The sequence below is a fragment of the Mobula hypostoma genome, chromosome 1, assembly GCF_963921235.1.
Source record: "Mobula hypostoma chromosome 1, sMobHyp1.1, whole genome shotgun sequence".
NCBI lineage: Eukaryota > Metazoa > Chordata > Chondrichthyes > Myliobatiformes > Myliobatidae > Mobula > Mobula hypostoma.
Genome location: NC_086097.1, coordinates 73,873,316 through 73,893,561, shown reverse-complemented (window position 1 = coordinate 73,893,561; position 20,246 = coordinate 73,873,316). Strand labels below are relative to the sequence as shown.

Genomic DNA, 20,246 nt, shown 5'->3' with positions numbered 1-20,246 from the left:
TGGGGAGAAGGGGAGGATGGAGGTAGAGACAGAGACAGAAGGGGAGGGCGGAGGTAGAGACAGAGACAGAAGGGGAGGGTGGAGGTACAGTCAGACAGACAGAATGGAGGTACAGACAGACAGAAGGGGAGGGTGGAGGTAGAGACAGACAGAAGGGGAGGGCGGATGGACAGACAGAGACAGAAGGGGAGGGTGGAGGTAGAGACTGAGACAGAAGTGGAGGGTGGAGGTAGAGACAGAGACAGAAGGGGAGGGTGGAGGTACAGACAGACAGAAGGGGAGGGTGGAGGTACAGACAGAGACAGAAGGGGAGGGTGGAGGTAGAGACAGAGACAGAAGCGGAAGGTGGAGGTAGGGACAGAGACAGAAGGGGAGGGTGGAGATAGAGACAGAGACAGAAGGGGAGGGTGGAGGTACAGACAGAGACAGAAGGGGAGGGTAGAGGTAGAGACAGAGACAGCAGGGGAGGGTGGAGGTACAGACAGAGACAGAAGGGGAGGGTGGATGGACAGACAGAGACAGGAGGGAGAGACAGACAGAAGGGGAGGGTGGAGGTAGAGACAGAGACAGAAGGGGAGGGTGGAGGTACAGACAGACAGAAGGGGAGGGTGGATAGACAGACAGAGACAGAAGGGGAGGGCGGATGGACAGACAGAGACAGAAGGGGAGGGTGGAGGTAGAGACCGAGACAGAAGTGGAGGGTGGAGGTAGAGACAGAGACAGAAGGGGAGGGTGGAGGTAGAGACAGAGACAGAAGGGGAAGGTCGATGGACAGACAGAGACAGAAGGGGAGGGTGGAGGTACAGACAGAGACAGAAGGGGAGGGTGGATGGACAGACAGAGACAGGAGGGAGAGACAGACAGAAGGGGAGGGTGGAGGTACAGACAGAGACAGAAGGGGAGGGTGGAGGTAGAGACAGAGACAGAAGGGGAGGGTGGAGGTAGAGACAGAGACAGAAGGGGAAGGTCGATGGACAGACAGAGACAGAAGGGGAGGGTGGAGGTACAGACAGAGACAGAAGGGGAGGGTGGATGGACAGACAGAGACAGGAGGGAGAGACAGACAGAAGGGGAGGGTGGAGGTAGAGACAGAGACAGAAGGGGAGGGTGGAGGTACAGTCAGACAGAAGGGGAGGGTGGAGGTACAGACAGACAGAAGGGGAGGGTGGATGGACAGACAGAGACAGAAGGGGTGGGTGGAGGTACAGACAGACAGAAGGGGAGGGTGGAGGTACAGACAGAGACAGAAGCGGAAGGTGGAGGTAGAGACAGAAACAGAAGGGGAGGGTGGAGGTACAGGCAGAGACAGAAGAGGTGGGTGGAGGTACAGGCAGAGACAGAAGAGGTGGGTGGAGGTAGAGACAGACAGAAGGGGAGGGTGGAGGTAGAGACAGACAGAAGGGGAGGGTGGAGGTACAGACAGAGACAGAAGCGGAAGGTGGAGGTAGAGACAGAAACAGAAGGGGAGGGTGGAGGTAGAGACAGAAACAGAAGGGGAGGGTGGAGGCAGAGACAGACAGAAGGGGAAGGTGGAGGTACAGACAGAGACAGAAGCGGAGGGTGGAGGTAGAGACAGAGACAGAAGGGGAGGGTGGAGGTACAGGCAGAGACAGAAGGGGAGGGTGGATGGACAGACAGAGACAGAAGAGGTGGGTGGGGGTAGAGACAGAGACAGAAGGGGAGGGTGGAGGTAGAGACAGAGACAGAAGGGGAGGGTGGAGGTACAGGCAGAGACAGAAGGGGAAGGTCGATGGACAGACAGAGACAGAAGGGGAGGGTGGATGGACAGACAGAGACAGAAGAGGTGGGTGGAGGTAGAGACAGACAGAAGGGGAAGGTCAATGGACAGACAGAGACAGAAGCAGAAGGTGGAGGTAGAGACAGAGACAGAAGGGGAGGGTGGAGGTAGAGACAGAAACAGAAGGGGAGGGTGGAGGTACAGACAGAGACAGAAGGGGAGGGTGGAGGTACAGACAGTCAGAAGGGGAGGGTGGAGATAGAGACAGAGACAGAAGGAGGGGGTGCAGGTACAGACAGTCAGAAGCGGAGGGTGGAGGTACAGACAGAGGCAGAAGGGGAGGGTTGAGGTTCAGACAGTCAGAAGGGGAGGGTGGAGGTACAGACAGAGACAGAAGGGGAGGGTGGAGGTAGAGACAGAAGCTAAAAGGTGATGTACTTTTCCTGATGCAAGTTCTCAAACTGGAAATCTTGTCATCTCTCTACCTCCATAGATGCTGTCTGACCCACTAAACGTCCTTCAGTATTCTGCAGATTTTAGCATATACAGTCTCCTGTATTAGTTAGTTGGCAAATGGATTATCGTGAAAAAATGAATAATTATTCACATTGTAATAAAATAGTGTTTTGGATGTTCTGTTAATCTGAAATTTTAAACTGCTATTTTGGCAAAGGTAATTGTAAACTAAGAGATATTAATATTTTGCTTAAAAATAACCAGATATTACCGGTACTGGAAATCAATAGTAAAATAAAAATACAGGGAAAAGCAGATTAAAAAGTAATACAGGGACAAGTATGGTTACGGGACAATGAAGAAAAATTGGGTCCAGATGACCTATGGATCTCATGTGTAGATGGCAGAACCTGCTGTCCAAAAACTGAAAACAGAAGGGTGAACATCTAAATGTATTGTTAGAGCTTGTAAGTTGAAAGGCAAAAGATTTGAGCTTGCTGTCTTTGTGACAGAATTGTGGTCATTTTGTTTAAGTCTGGTTGTTACGTGTTCCAGACCCACTTCTAATTTTGAGCAATATTCTAAACTGGTATTTTAGTACTGCATCAGCAAGGGTATCAGCTTTGAGACAAGATATTAACTCAATGCAGAAGTGAGGTGCAAGATCCCACAGTATTCCTCATTTCTTCAGCCCTACAGAAGTCAACAGATCATCAGGTCTTGTTTGCATTTTGATTGCCAGATTTGTCTACATAACAATTAACACTTCGATAGAAATTATTTGGTCTTGGGAAAACTTCAGCAATCATGCTAGGCTATTGTATGTTTAGTTTTATCCCTGGAAGAGAAAAGGCCAGTTCATGTCCTTCTGTGTAACCATGACTTGGTGCACCTCTGACTCTGAGTAGGAGCATTGTAAGAAAGATGGATGAGCTTAGAGCATGGATTGATACCTGGAAAAATAATGAAACATGGTTGCAGGAGGGGTGTAACTGGCAACTAAATATTCCTGGATTTTGTTGCTTCAGGTGTGGTAGAATCAGAGGGTCAAGAGGGGAGGTGTTGCATTGCTTGTCAGAGAAAATACTACAGCGGTGCTCTGGCAGGATAGATTAGAGGGCTCGTCTAGGGAGGCTATTTGGGTGGAACTCAGGAATGGGAAAGGTTATAGGGGTGTATTATAGACCACCTAATGGAGAGGGAGAATCGGAGGAGCAAATTTGTAAGGAGATAGCAGATATTTGTAGTAAGCGCAAGGTTGTGATTATGGGAGATTTTAATTTTCCACACATAGACTGGGAAGCCCATACTATTAAAGGGCTGGATGGTTTGGAGTTTGTAAAATGTGTGCAGGATAGTTTTTTGCAGCAATACATAGAGGTACCAACTAGAGAAGGTGCAGTGTTGGATCTCCTGTTAGGAAATGAGATAGTTCAGGTGATGGAGGTATGTGTTGGGGAGCACTTCGGGTCCAATGATCACAATGCCATTAGTTTCAATATAATTATGGAGAAGGATAGGTCTGGACCCAGAGTTGAGATTTTTGATTGGAGAAAGGCTAACTTTGAGGAGATGCGAAAGGATTTAGAAGGAGTGGATTGGGACAATTTGTTTTATGGGAAGTATGTAATAGAGAAATGGAGGTCATTTAAAGGTGAAATTTTGAGGGTACAGGATTTTTATGTTCCTGTTAAGTTGAAAGGAAAGGTTAAAAGTTTGAGAGAGCTATGGTTTTCAAGGGATATTGGAAACTTGGTTCGGAAAAAGAGAGGGATCGACAATAAATATAGGCAGCTTGGAGTAAATGAGGTGCTCGAGGAATATAAAGAATGTAAAAAGAATCTTAAGAAAGAAATTAGAAAAGCTAAAAGAAGATGCGAGGTTGCTTTGGCAAGTAAGGTGAAAATAAATCCAGAGGGTTTCTACAGTTATATTAATAGCAAAAGGATAGTGAGGGATAAAATTGGTCCCTTAGAGAATCAGAGTGGACAGCTATGTGTGAAGCCAAAAGAGATGGGGGAGATTTTGAACAATTTCTTTTCTTCGGTATTCACTAAGGAGAAGGGTAGTGAATTGTGTAAGGTAAGGGAAACAAGTAGGGAAGTTATGGAAGCTATGATGATTAAGGAAGAGGAAGTACTATCACTTTTAAGGAATATAAAAGTGGATAAGTCTCTGGGTCCTTACAGGATATTCCCTTGGACCTTGAGGGAACCTAGTGTAGAAGTAGCAGGGGCTCTGACAGAAATATTTCAAATGTCATTAGAAACCGGGATGGTGCCAGAGGATTGGTGTATTGCTCATGTTGTTCCATTGTTTGAAAAGGGTTCTGAGAGTAAACCTAGCAATTATCGGCCTGTAAGTTTAACGTCAGTGGTGGGTAAATTAATGTAAAGTATTCTTAGAGATGGTATATATAATTATCTGGACAGACAGGGTCTGATTAGGAACAGTCAACATGGATCTGTGCGTGGAAGGTCATATTTGACAAATCTTATTGAATTTTTTGAAGAGGTTACTAGGAAAGTTGATGAGGGTAAAGCGGTGCATGTTGTCTATATGGACTTCAGTAAGGCCTTTGACAAGGTTCCACATGGAAGGTTAGTTAGGAAGGTTCAATTGTTAGGTATTAATATTGAAGTAGTAAAATGGATTCAACAGTGGCTGGATGGGAGATGCCAGAGAGTAGTGGTGGATAACTGTTTGTCAGGTTGGAGGCCGGTGACTAGTGGTGTGCCTCAGGGATCTGTACTGGGTCCAATGTTGTTTGTCATATACATTAATGTTCTGGATGATGAGGTGGTAAATTGAATTAGTAAGTACGCAGATGATAGGTGGCGTTGTGGATAATGAAGCAGGTTTCAAAACTTGCAGAGAGATTTGGGCCAGTTAGAAGAGTGGGCTGAAAGATGGCAGATGGAGTTTAATGCTGATAAGTGTGAGGTGTTATATTTTGGTAGGACTAATCAAAATAGGACATACATGGTAAGTGGTAGGGCATTGAAGAATGCAGTAGAACAGAGGGATCTAGGAATAATGCATAGTTCCCTGAAGGTGGAATCTCATGTGGATAGGGTGGTGAGGAAAGCTTTTGGTATGCTGGCCTTTATAAATCAGAGCATTGAGTATAGGAGTTGGGATGTAATGTTAAAATTGTACAAGGCATTGATAAGGCCAAATTTGGAGTATTATGTACAGTTCTGGTCACCGAATTATAGGAAAGATGTCAACAAAATAGAGAGAGTACAGAGAAGATTTACTAGAATGTTACCTGGGTTTCAGCACCTGAGTTACAGAGAAAGGTTGAACAGGTTAGGTCTTTATTCTTTGGAGCATAGAAGGTTGAGGGGGGACTTGATAGAGGTATTTAAAATTATGAGGGGGATAGAGTTGACATGGATAGGCTTTTTCCATTGAGAGTAGGGGAGATTCAAACAAGAGGACATGAGTTGAGAGTTAGGGGGCAGAAGTTTAGGGGTAACATGAGGGGGAACTTCTTTACTCAGAGAGTGGTGGCTGTGTGGAATGAGCTTCCAGTAGAAGTGGTAAAGGCAGGTTTGATATTGTCATTTAAAGAAAAATTGGATAGGTATATGGACAAGAAAGGAATGGAGGGTTATGGGCTGAGTGCAGGTTGGTGGGACTAGGTGAGATTAAGCGTTTGGCACGGACCAGAAGGGCCAAGGTGGCCTGTTTCCGTGCTGTAATTGTTATACGGTTATATGATTTGAATGAAAAGCTTTCAATACAAGTGAGGCAATTGAAGATGGAAACTTCCCTAGATCTTGAAGTACTTCTCCATTAAGTAATGAAGGATGATGACCCAAGCACAATTTCTGCACGACTATGCTGAGTTTGCAGTTTTGCCGTATGTTGCCCCAAGGTTTGATGAACCTGGTTCTGGCAGTTGAAGGCTTGTACATGAGTAGTTCACACACACTGACGATGATGAGAAACTGTGACCATGATTAAACTTGCAGCTTTCTGATTTTCTCTTCTGCTGTCTGGGACCATTACTGTTCAACATCCATTACAAGATGGGATTTAAAATCTCACTAGATGATTTGTTATTTGGAATTGCAAACTCCAGAAAAAATGCAATCATGTATGATCAATTGTTCACCTCCTTCCCTTTATTCTCCTTTCAGATTCCTTCTTTCTCAGCCCTTTGTCTCTACCATCTATCAGCTCCCAGTTACTCACATTGTTCTCTTGCACCCCCCATCTCCTATCTGCCTGTCTTCCCCCTCTCACTTGAACTTACCTATCACCTGCTAGTTGTCCACCCCTCACCCTTTTAGTATAGCTTCAGCCCTCTTTACTTCCATTCCTGAGGAAGGGTCTCGACCCAAAACATCAACTGTATTTCCCGCCATAGATGTTGCCTGACCTGCTAAGTTCATCCAGCATTTTGTGTGTGTTATTCATGTGTAGTCTTCCTATTTAATATTATTCAGTGAAGCCATCAGACCATCCATTCTGCATTGTACCGATTCACTTTATTGTTTCCAGATTCATAATGGAATATAAATTGAATTTCAATTTTCAGTTGCCTACATTATTTCCACCGGAAATATTAAGTCAATTATTCAGTGCTATTAAGTCATATTAAAATTATAACTGCTTTCAGAGTATGCAGTACAGACCTACACTGATCAATTTCCTTTTCCACACCTTGAACAAATGAAGTCATTTGCAGCCTTTCATCATCTTTATTTGCTGTGAGGTGGTTCAAAGGAGCATTTTTGTTTTTGAAGATTAGTTGAGGTTGATCCAGCAAAGAATGGGGTGACACTTGTGATTTTCTCAGCACAATGAAGTTAGTTTTATATGAAGGCTATGATGTTCAACTGTGATGGAAGCGCACCAATCTCCATTTCCATAGGTCACCTTCATCTTAGATGTGGATGTGGCCAAGTAAATTGATGATTTAGCAGTAATTGATATATTCATCCATGCATAGACAAGAATTGGATTTCAGGAGATTCATATGTGAAATTACTTGGAATTACATAGAAATCACACCACAGGAAAGGCTATTTTCACCCATGTGTCCTGTGTTCTCTAAGACCACTTGAGCTTCTCCACTGATATATTGGTAGCCACTGTGCATTACTTTATACTGCATTTGGGATTTTTATCTCCTTTGGCATCACAGTACTGCATTGACTTTTATCTGTATTAAGTTTGTGCTATTTATATTTTATTTTCTGTTGTAGCATAACATTACGAACCACACGATTTGATTAAATGCCCATTGATACGATACTTCTTAAATGCGTGGCTCCATCAGTGTGGCACAGAACACTAGCATCGCCAATAATATATTAGAAGCTGTTATGGAATAAAAACAAAAAAATGACCTTTTTAAAATAACCTGCATAAATCATTGCTGCCAAGAAGCAAAACTTAATTACATTTATAATATAATTTTTTAAATACCCCATGGAGACAAGTGCATAATTGAAAGTTTAATAATTTAAGCATTCATGCCCCAAAAGATTTGTATTAATCTGCTAGTTTTAGTTAATTAATTAGCTGCAAATCCACAGTAGAAGGCAAAATTCCAAATGTGCCCCCTAGCCAGAAGTAACATGATGAGGAAATGAAGGCTTCCATGCCGTATCTTCTTACCGAATGTACATTGATACCAGCTGTGCAATGACAAATAATAGAACATGTCACCAAATATGAAAGAGGAACTGCTTTTTTGGACTATGACTAACTGATTTATCCAATTACTTTAAATACCACCATCTCGGGGTTATGAATCAGCTGGTCTTGCTCTGTTTTTGGTGTTGAAATCAACTAAACAAAGCTTGCCTTTCCCAAGTAAACAGAAAAGAAAAGACTACCATAATTGCTAAGGGTGCAGCATAAGATAAATAGTGAATATATGTAAAGTTATGCCAAAGCAGGCTGCTACAGCAGGAAATTCTGACAAAATTTCACTTCGTGACTGTTAAAGGCTCAGTATTTAGATTCTAGCTTTAATTTTTGCAACATTATAATTCTAGTAAATATTCGTGGGATGCAGGACCCAGAAAACACTGACATTCCAAATCTCGCATTCCTTATCCTGGGTCTTATTATTTCTCTTAGCCACCAGCATTCACCACAATTAATGTATTTTTGCTCAGGCAAAATGTTTCAAACTAAGGATGATCCTCAATTACTCTTGGCAAGAGCCTGTTTCCTGGGAACTGAACGTCTTCTGCAAAACTTACCATGAAATTAGTTTGCATCTGAACCATATGCAATGTTGTGTTTAGTGCAGTGAGCACAGTGAGTAAATCATAAACATATCAGTTCAAGTCACAAAAACCTTCAGAAGAGAGCTCAATGTTAGGCTGTAATAGTAGTGTAGTAAAAATACATGATACAATTAATTTTGTGCTATTGAAAATTCACCAAGATTCAATCATCTCTGAAGGAAGCCAGCTATTAATAATTATTCATTGTTTTGGTTTAGTTTTCTTATGCTTAATTTTTTGTGGAAGATGAGAATGTTGAATATATGCAATTTTTAAATATCCATAGTAAATAATTATATTTTAACAATATGTTAATTATAAAATTACATTATAAAAAATCTGATAATTCCAGAGGGAAAACACAATATTAAAACTGTTACCCACAGCTCTCCTTACAGGGCAGTCATTGCTTTGCAAATAGAGCAACAACAAAATTCTTTTTCTGCTTTTAGATTTCACTATTTAAGGAATTATGCAGTTTATATGTAATAATTTTGCACTTTTATTCTATGTTTGTGGTTTATATTTTAAAAAATCCTGGTGAAAGACTGTGGCTATTTGCTTTTAATCGAATTTTCAGAAAAGTAGGAACTAATTAATAATCGCTCGCTAGAAGGCAAACCATGCATTAAAAACAATCAGTCTTGGGTCATTCACCATAGATTTTTAGTTTGGCATCAATGAAGCCAAAGCTATTGTCTTTCTAATGCATCCAATTAGTGGCCATATGCTTTGACAGTAAGGAGATGTGAACATTCCACAATCTGCTAGGGACCAAGAGACATCAATAACTTGTGAATAATCATATAGGGCCTGGTCAATGGGTTAAGTGCTCCACTGACCATAGGGCACATCTTTAGGGACATCACTTCTTACCCTAATACCAGGAATCCAATCCCCACAGGGACCCCTCTTCACAGCACAAGCCATGTATGGAATTTATACTCCAAGGGACAGTCCTTAGGTACTTCAGATGTTTGATGTGAGGTTTGTGAAACCCAGCTTGCCATATGCTGCAAACAATGTGCCGTGTAGCTTTCCAGACTGAATACGTTTTCTTTTTAGAGGCAGCTGAAACAAAGAGCTCTTTTCTTTGATTAAGTTCTCTCTCACCCTGTTTGAAAGTTAATGGAATCAGTATTTTCAGGAAGCACAATTTTTTTAACTGTGGATATTCTCTATTTTATAATATTTGAAATTAATTTGTAGCACTTTATGAATAAATGCAATTAGTTATTAAACAGTATGTTTTCAACATTTTTATTTTTAGATTTGGCACGATTCCTGGAAGAACTACTGAGCTCGAGAGTTCCGCCTCTGATTTTGGTGCCTGTAACAGATCTGTCTGGCCAAAAAATTCTGCATGTCATTTGTTGGCTGACCAGCTAAGGACAAAAGGCAGGGTGGAGAACACTAGGTTATGAGCTACTGTAAATCCATTTCCTCCCTCTACGTAATGGGAAACAAAAGCAGATCTCCACCTGTGTTTACAGTAACAGTTCCAAGATAATTCCAATTGTACTGCGATCAACGCCCGTCTAAATAGTCACAAAGGGCTTCTTGTTCACGGCCAACTTTGCTATTATATTTATTGGCAACTGATAAATATAGAAGAGATGAGAAAAGATGTTGCATATTACTGGCTCTGTATTTGAATTTGGTCTATAAAGTCAGTCAAGTGAAAATCAATCTCTTTTGGAAACTGTGCATAAACTATCATAGTAGGTGTTTTCTTTTATTAAAGTCATGATGGACAAAGATAGAAAGTAATTTTTATTTTATAGCAACTTTTAAATCTTTTCTCATTTTCAGAGAAATTTTATTGAACTACCAAATTGAAAATCAAATTACAAGAGCAATGCAATTAATTCTTGATTCCCAACTGCAACAATTCCCGCATCCAAACTCTCAACAACCTTGTTCACTTTTCCCCTTGTAATATGTTTGACAAACTACTAATTTTTCTAAGCCATTGCACACCATGCCATCCCTCATCTGCGAGCTTTGACAGAATGCGCCAATCCCTGTAATGAGCTTTATTGATGTTAAACATCCTTCTCTTGTGTTTGCCTCTTAGCCATTGTAAATGGAGATTCAGGCTCACTTTCCATGATCATAAACTCTAATTCCCCCATCATCCTGGTCAAGGTCAGTTCCTTAGCCCCATACTGTGGCTGATCATGACTGCCCTATTGTCTGGCCACCTTCGAGCTATTGGATGAATTTTCTGAGTTATCTGAGATTAATACCTGAAATATTGAGCCCAGCACCACACAAACAGAGTATTGTTGCAAATAATGACCTTTGTTATTGACTTAATTCAGTATTTGTATAAAATAGAAAGGTACTTACCAATTAAAGCTCAATCTCCCTGGTGAGTCATTTTGATCTGGGACTTGAAAGTGTTATGAAATACACTTTAGAGCCTGTTAAGGAAAAGATTCATTTTCACTAGCTTTATATGTTGTGCAATAAATTTGTACAAGTTACTGCACAGGTTGAACAACCTGATTCTGAGGTAACTGAATACATCTCTGATAACAATGAATTATTGATGTTCTTCCTTTGAGCGTGAAATACCCATAAGATTGTTCTTTAAAACAATAAGAAAATAGCTGGCATTCACTGTCATCATTAACTGTGGCTCAGTATTTCTGAAGTTATGACACAACAACCCAGAGCTATGTTCAGTTGAATGCAATAACTGGTAATTTGTAAACTAACACTGAAATATATGTACATGAAAGCTGCTATCTTGTCAAAAACCATACTGGTTCATCAATGTGCTTTGGAAAAGGAAATTTGCTACTTCTATCTAGTCTACTATACAAGATATTCTGAACAATTCTTAGTGTCTTTCAAAATAGTTAATAAGAGACTGAATATTGATGAAAAATATTGTTTATCTGTGCTGAGTTTCAAACTTTGCTTATTCAGAGGGTATGCCTTCTTTACAGACTTTTTCTTCCACAGGATTGCATTTAAAACAAGTACCTCCTAAGGCATTGTGGGACTTGAAGCTGGTTAATCTTGGTGGTTAATTCTTTTCTATGGCACTGCCCTCTTTCGCCATTGCAGTATTGTTTTCACTCTTACAGAAAACCATTTCTCATATCTACTTTTTTAATCATGCCAATGCTTGCCATTATTGAAGTGTATGTTTAGTGATGTCAGTTTATTAACTGAAAACAAATAAAACTGCACCTACTGGAATGCAAAACAGGAACAGCAATGCTGGAAGAACATAGCCAGTCAAGCAGCCTATGTGGAGAGGAAAACCAGCTAACATGAGTTCTTAGGACATTTCTGTTTACGTTTAAGTTTATTACAGTAGTTGTTATTCCCTGCTTAATGTCAGAATGTTAGATTCATTATTGACAGCATCATTGACCAATGCAAGATTTATTATTCTCTGGTCTGATTCTGTGACCAATGATTTTCTTAAGTGTACTTACACAGTTACATTTAACAAAGTAGACTTAATAAGGCCATCCAAACGATTTACTCAGTTAATAGCTAAATGTTGATACAGATTGCATGAAATATTTCTGAAAATCAGTGTCGGTACTCTGTGTCTTAAGCTTCTACTGTTGAGAAAAAATGTGGGTTGATTAAATTGTAAAGTACTTAGACTCAGTTTGGCCACACATTGAATATGCTACGTCCACACCACATTAGTAACCAATTGTGTATTCAGGATTACTTAGCCTTCTAGTCATAACAACTACTGTAGTACCACAATGTAGGGAATTTTAAAGCATCCAAGGAAACAGATGATGTTTAAAAAGAAAACATTTCTTCTGATTGGAGGTAATATTCATATCCTTTCAAACCACTCCATGAAGAAGGCTTGCACATTCCTATAAATGAGGCCATGTTCAAGATCAGATGTTGTCCTAACCTTACTCACCAGCTGTTTTTTTAACTGAAGAGCCATTTTTTATTTCATCCTTTTGTTCAAGTATCTTGCTACTTCCTAGAAGTCTCATAAATCTGTAGAAACAAAAATCTAAATTGTATCATAAATCACCTTCATTAGAGGACATTTGAGCTTAAATGGAGTTGTTCTTTGCACAATACCATTGCAAATTTTTGCATCTTGTGAGCCTGACCACTTGCTCAGAAAAGGGGAAGTCCAAGATTACACAGCTTTAGTATATTATAAAATTGACTTCTGTTCATTTTTATTGGTATCTTTAAACTTTATTGTTTCCAGCTGATGGTTAATAAATAGGCTCAAGATTTATATGTAAATGTAATTATTTATTGCAAAGATGTTGAAAATACTAACATTGTAACCTAATTGTAGTTTTTGGATCAGGGCTCAGTTTTCACGTGAGCTTATTTGGAAATGAAATAAGAGGAGCCTTGAAGCATGTGAGACTTCTGACAATGCAAAGCAATCGTAAATTGCTTATATGCATTTTAACCGTACTCAGCCTATTTTAAGTAGTCATTTTGCACATTTTATGGAAAGACAACCCTGGATTAAACCTGACACAGCACAGAGAAAGTGGTGTGTTTTTTTCACTGTGCTGCAAACTGTGGAGGAAGACGAAAGTGGGCTGCCTCCTGAGTAAGGGAACAGTGAGATGAAGCGGCCATTCCAATTCAAGGATGTCCTGTTTCAATCTTAATTTTTTCCCTTAAAATTAGCTTTTGAAGTGGGCCCACTGAAAATGTTCTTCATTCTACTCCAGGTAAAAGTTATGTTTTTTAATGATAGAAAACTAAGTAGTTGTGATTAAAGTTCCATACAGACTGAGTAATCTCTATTATCCAGTTATTTTGAAGTGTCTTTCCAAACACACACACACACACACACACACACACACACACACACACACACATATATGTATACAATGGTCATCAATGGCAAAAAGACTAAAAGCAGTAGTTGATTGCATGGTTTGCTTTGAAAATGTTTGAATGCAATATATTGGATCTTCTCCAATATAATTATACTCATATTATACTCATATTTTGAAGTTCCTGCCAAAGGCTGCATGCTAAGGAAGGGTTGAAGTTGTCTTGTGTGTATATATATGTGACATGAGCAGAATCATTTCAAATCTGAGGTATTTAATTGGTATTTTCACTCTGTAGTAGGCACAGCAAATTTGTGTGATGTGATCTGAGTATTTTTGGTTGAGAAGAAAGCCAATCGGAAATACAAAATGTGGAAAATACAAATCTGCACACTGAACAATAACAGAACTATTTCTGTCTTTTCTGCCCACTCCAAGTATAATTTGACTGTATTCTGATGTATTAGAACATAGTCTAGATTTACAGACTCTGCACAAAGGCACCCTGAAGCAACTTTTGTAAGTGAGGTTAAAGGAAATTAGAAAAGCAAAAATCTCTTGATGGATTTAAAGATGCGTATTATGTCTGAGGTGAATGAAATAAAATTAGGAACTGTCATGTCATGACTTTATTTCTGTTGGGGATTTTTAAAGTAGCTTCAATACATTTGGAGAGGATTGAACCAAATACAAATGATGCAAATATCTTTTTGAGTGCCAGTTAATTGCACTTTTTAAAGTATTTTGATTTTGGCCTCATACAGTATCTGACTTTTCATATCAGTTGCTTCTGAGGCAATACAGATGCACAACTTTTGGATAGCACCTTTCACAAACTTGAATCATCCCTATACACTTCATATCTAACCATCGAGGTGTAGGCTGTGTTGTAATGAAGAATGAAGGGCATGCGACATTCAGGTTCCACACATCAGATTTTCACAAACAGCAATGATATAAAAGACCAGATAATTAGTTTTAGATATTTGCTGAAGTTTACATACTGGCCGGAAAAGCTTCCCCTGATCTGTTCTGAACAGTGCCAGCGGCTGTTGTACATTCACCTGACAAGGTGCCAAATTAATATCTCATTTATAACGTAGTATCTCCCAACACTGCTGTGTTCCCTCAGTACTACCCTGCAGCATCAGCGTAGATTTTGTACTCATCCTTTCAGTAGGATCTGAAGCAACAAGCTTAAATCTGAAAAGCAAGGTGAACTATGTGCCATACTCCTGTCCCACCTATATGCTCAGTGAAATCCAATATTCCTCAAGCCACACCTGACACAAAGTGCACTGCCTGCAGCTAACTGGTGGAATTAAAGCAAACTGCTGGAGTAACTCAAGGGGAACTGCTAGGGAATACGTTAGTGCAGTTCACACAATGCAATTTCTTAAAATGTTTCAAATATGAAGGCATAGTTTTTGAGTTGGAAGCAGGGCTTTGATGTGGGTAACTTAATGAATGGAGCTTAGGGGAAGACAGGACATCAGTTTGAGAAAATCTTCCTGTTAGCTAGACTTCAACAATAATAAATATATTGCAGTACTCTTAAAGACTTAACAGCTTTTGATTTTATATTTGCATTTAATTTGTATGTCTTTTATTGATTCAGTGGAGGTTCTGAATTTCTGAGCGTCCTTGATTCCTAAATGCAACTTGAATTGTTGATCAAAGCTGAATGAAAACCCAAGATATCCAGACAAGGCCTAGCAAAGAGACCAAATTTACACCACAACTGAAGTCTTTCACGACATAATCTAAAGAGTGGGTTTTATCATCACCAAGTTGCAATTTGAAACCTTGTAAACCCCAAATTCAATACTATTTCCATTCAGGATCAAACTAGGCTGAGGAATTTTCTTGCAGGGAGTCACAGAGTTTTACTTTGGTGTCTGGTAAGGACCAGTCTCTGGATTCAGACTGCATTTACGTGAAAGCTGTACGACCAGCGCAGATTAAAGGCAGGTGATTATGCAGTTGCTGGAAATCCAGAACAACATACACAAAATGCTGGAGGAACTCAGCACATCAGGCAGCATCCATGGAAATGAATAAACAGTCAAGGTTTTGAGCTAAGATCCTTGATCAGAACTTAATTTCCATAGATGCAGCCTGACCTCCTGAGTTCCTCCAGTGTGTGTGTATGTTGCTCCCATGCAGAATAAGCCCATTTTTGTCAACAACTGATTGCCCTATAATCCCTTGAGGAGATTAATGGTACATCTTTAAAATAAATGTAATTTAGATTGCCAATGTAGTTGATATCAAAGTGGTTGAATTCACATTTTCAGGCAATTAAAAATGTTATTAATAAACTTCCAGTTCATTCTCTTCCTTATGTAACTAATTCCATTTAATTGGATAATTCAGTTTTTTAACTGTAGGAAACAATTAAACAGTTTTAAAAATAGTTTATGGTATAAAGGTGTAAAAATTAGTCTAAAGCTACTGTGGCTAGTTAAGTAATTACGAAGTTATTTGATAAATAAGGCAGCCAAGGGATTTATACATATGGCAACAATTAGGATTATTAAAATTGATATTAAAATGGATGTTTCTTTTGAGTCTCAGCTGTTTGAGGAGAAATAAGGTACTCCCCTACAGAGCCAAGAGGGATTGGCTTATTTTACCCGTCAGACATTCCACTATTTTTATAATGCCTTTTCTTTAGTTCGGGGAAAATATGGTATCTTAATTTCTGTTCAATTTTGAAACACAGTTTATTTCAGGTAGTCCTACCCAATTGGTTATCTCAGTTTCAGAATGTTATATGAAAGAAACAACCTACAGCATTCATGTCTATATTTAGAAAGAAAATGTATTATCTTATCTCCCAAGACTCTCAAATCAAGACAGGTTGGTAATCAGACATCATTCTTTCTCCATTCAATGGATGTTGCTGCCACCCAGTGTAAGCATTTGGGATAACAATGTGGAAGGCAAGTCAAGTGGCTTCAAATTCTATATAAAAAAATACTCTGAATAGCATTGAAAAAGTGAATGCAAAGCCAAGTTGAATTTCAAGATCGGGGTATTTAAGGCATAGGATAAAATTGCAATGTTTTATTATGGATTTTAAACTTTATTCAAATGTTTTTAAGCCATATTTAAAATGATGTGACAGTAAAAACATGAAAGCTATAAATCTTTAAATTACATTGGTGGGCATGCCCATTCCTCCTAACTGCAGCATTCAAAATATATCTTCTGAGGTGCCAGTTGTTTCACAAAACTATAAAATGTATGAAATCAAGGGGAAAAATAATGATTTGTTATGAAAATAGAAACCAGTAGAATTTATTTGCAAGGGTAGCATTTCTTTCATGCTCAGAAGACTGTTAATGTTTTCTTTTTATTTTGAAAGATAAATAATTCATAATTGTGTTCTTGCTGACTTTGTTTATACTGTAATCATGGGGATTTTGTATCAGTAAACATGCCTGAACAGAAACTAAAGATTACAGCTTGGGGCTATGGATAGATTTGTTGATTAACAGAGCACTTGAGAATCGTATGTGTGTTTAGTTATTAAACTAATGTGAGGATTCCCAGAAGTTTAATCTCAATTGAAAGGAAATCTAATTGGAGCTTTTTTTGCTGCTAATTCGTTTGATCTTTGAACCTACAGTGTGCAATAACTGACAGCTTCATATTTGCTTAAAGATCATCTGTCACCTAATGCATTCCTATAACTACCATCAGCCAAGGAATAGCACATGATCTTTGAGCTTTGGCAGGTCATGAATGCCACTTCTCAACAGACCTCAGTGGAACATCTGGGACCTTGTGTTGCCATCACAACATTTCAGCAGTTCTCCAAAACATTGCTGTCATATAACATACCTCTGTCTTATTCCATGCCCTAGACCATGTTTTAGTTCTCTTGTTATCTATATTATATTGCTAAGTTCTTTCTAAGATGTCCAGTTCAAAAATCCATGCAGACTGAGCCAATATTTGAAAGGTACAAATTTAAATGAGTCTGAACATAGACTTTCACAGATTACCTGGGTGAAGCTTTAGTAGTACAGCACATAGTTGACAAGCTGCGGTTTGGAAATTTCATGTTTTAGCTCCAGGGTGAGCATTACTTTTTTTATTTACTTTAATCTATCCATGTTCTGTGCTGAGAATTTTATTGCAATCAATACAAGTTCGCTCATCATCAAGAGAATAACAAAACAGATCTGTGCCCTCTAATTTTGGACTCCCCAACCTTAGCAAAAAGACTATGACTGCCCACCATATCCATATCCCTCATGATTTTATAAACTTCTATGAGGTCACTACTCATTCCTCTGTAAAGATCCAACATTGTCAACCTCTCCTTGTAATTTAGGCCCTCAAGTCCAGGCAACATCCTGGTAAATCTCTACCAGTAATGAAGGGAAATAAAAAGTCAGAAGCTAAGTTAGAAGACACAGAACTCCATTCTCTTCCTTGCATTACTCCCTGGCTTCAAAGCCTCAGTACAATATACGGTATATCTCAGAGGACTTTTTAATTTTAGTTCCTAAAGAAGCAGTTAGAGTCATCACAGAGCAATGCGGCCGTCAGCCCATCTAGTCCATGAGTTCAGTTATTCTGCTTAATGCCCTCAACCTACACCGGGACTATAATCTCGCATACCACACCCATCCATGTACTCATCCAAATTTCTCTTAAATATTGAAATTGAACCCACATCTACCATTTCTGCTAGCGGCTCGTTCCACATTCTCACTATCCTCTAAGCGAAGGGGTTCCCTCTCAGGTTCCCCTTAAATATTTCACTTTTCATCTTTAACTACGACCTCTAGTTCTAGTCTCACCCAACCTCAGTGGCAAAACCCAGATTCTTTTACCCTATCAATGCTCCTCATAATTTTGTATATATCGATCAAATATCCACTTAATTTTCCTAGGCTCCAGGAAATAACATCCTAACCACTTCAACCTTTCCCAAATGCCTTTTATGTTCACTTTTACCATCAAAACCCGGAGGAATCTTCACATGGAGGAAACTTCTACAGCCCTCAATGACCCTGTGATTTCAGTCTCTGAGGCTGATATGAGAGTGTCCTTCAGGAGGGTGAACTGCTCCAGACAGGGTACCTGGCTGAGCACTAAAGACCACTGCTGGTCATCTGGTATCCACACTGATATCCTTAACACTTCACTTCAGCAGTCTAAGTTACCCACCACATTCAAACAGGCTTCAAGCACTGCCTAAGGAGAATGTGGTAACCTGCCTCAATGTCTATCGTCCAGTAACACTTACATCCACTGTGATGAAGTACTTTGAGATGTTGGTGATGAAACATATCAACTCCAGCCTACGAGGCAACTTGGTTCCATTCCAATTTACCTTCCGTCACAACAGGTCCACAGCAGATGCCATTTCATTGACTCTTCACTCAACCCTAGAACATCTGCATAGCAAGGCTGCATACATCAGGATGCTCTTCATTGACTACAGTTCAGCATTCAGTACTCTAATCCCCTCAAAATTAATACGCCTCAAGACCTCCTCATGCTACTGGATTCTTGATTTCCTCACTTGCAGAACCAAATCAGTTCAGATTGGCAACAACATCTCCTCCACAATCTCCATCAGCACAAGTGCATCACAAGGCTGTGTGCTTAGCCCCCTGCTCTATTCACTTATGACTGTGAGGCTAAGTGCAGCTCTAATGCCATATTTAAGTTTGCTGATGACACTACTATCGATGGCCAAATCAAAGGTGCGGATGAATCAACATATAGGAGGGAGATTGAAAATCTGGCTGAGTGGTACCACAACACCCTTTTACTCAATGTGAGCAAGACCAAGGAGATTATTATTGACTTCAAATGGAAGAAACTGGAGGTCCGTGAGCCAGTTCTCATTGGGGAATCAGAGGTGGAGTTAATCAGCAACTTTAAATTCCCCAGTGTTATAATTTCAGATGATTTGGCCTGGGTCCAGCACATAAGCACTGTGTAAATCCTCACCTTTTTCAGTTTCTTTTCTTCACCACCCTTGTTGTTGTTTATTCAGAGGAACAGATAAAGGTGTTTTAACTGTCAATTCTGTTTTGCTTTTATACCAAGTTAGACTCAGGAGTGAAGCCATTGGTTCTGTAAGCAAATGCCAGCTGTTTGTGACACTCTGCTAAATGCGCAAGTCGAAGGTGATGGAGAAGTCAGATCCCAGCACATCTGATCTCCCACTTCACTGCTGGTTTCATCCTTGATTCTAGCAGTACAACACTTTTCAACCCGGAGAGAGAGGCCAGATGCAGTTTGTGTCTGTCCCTCAGCTTTACACCATTGGGAAAAAGCAGGCTCAATTCAGTGTTTAGATTAATTTCCATCATTTCAATGTTTTTGACAATATTTTAGTATTTGAAAGTATTTAAAATTTTTCAATAGTATGTACTTAAAACAATTTGAATAGTTTTTAAATGTCTCTCGTTATCAATTCAAAGGCTGCTGACAGTGGTGAGATGTCAAAGGCTGTCAGAACATTGCGGAATAGAACATTTCCTAAAGCAACGTGCACCTGCACTAATACCTGCTGTAACCTAGCTAAATACCATGAGGTTTGCTGTCTCCCTGCCAAGATCTTCCTTCACTGTATGAAAACTCCAAGAGAAATGAAGAAAGCAGCGCCAACCATTATATGTGCTTTCTCATTTAAACCCACTAAATCCTTCAACACCATTGATCAAGAGGAACTGCAGGACACCTAATTCAAATCTGACCAAAGGTAATTCATTTCTTCTTACTTTTGTAGTGTTGTGCAAGCTATGATATAAAACAATGGGACCACAGTGGATTCAGTCTCAGTGCAGACAGGTGCCTCGCGAGGCTGAGTCATTGTAACAACATTTTCCTGAATCTTGCATTTCATAATGCTGCAACTCACATCTTGCAAGCTTTCAACTTATCTACAGAACTAATAGGAAACTCTTCAATCTATGAACCTCCACTCCTGCACCAATGTTGCTGCAAACTCAGTGG

At 39.6% G+C, this 20,246-nt stretch overlaps 1 protein-coding gene across 2 annotated transcripts in view; it reads left to right on the top strand.

Annotated features, from left to right (window-relative positions):
* The window catches only part of dph6 (diphthamine biosynthesis 6), a 300,181-nt gene extending 280,412 nt beyond the window's left edge, over positions 1-19,769 (top strand). Inside the window, exons 15-16 of one of the 2 annotated variants that reach the window (XR_010018318.1) lie at positions 9,719-13,148; positions 19,712-19,769. Coding sequence is in view for 1 of the 2 variants with exons in the window: in XM_063050727.1 (XP_062906797.1) it covers positions 9,719-9,837 (119 nt within the window). In the remaining variant the exon portion in view is untranslated. Of the gene's footprint in view, positions 1-9,718; positions 13,814-19,711 lie in introns of those variants that run through there. The other variant, XM_063050727.1, reaches the window with a different exon arrangement.
* The last annotated feature ends 477 nt before the right edge of the window (positions 19,770-20,246 follow it).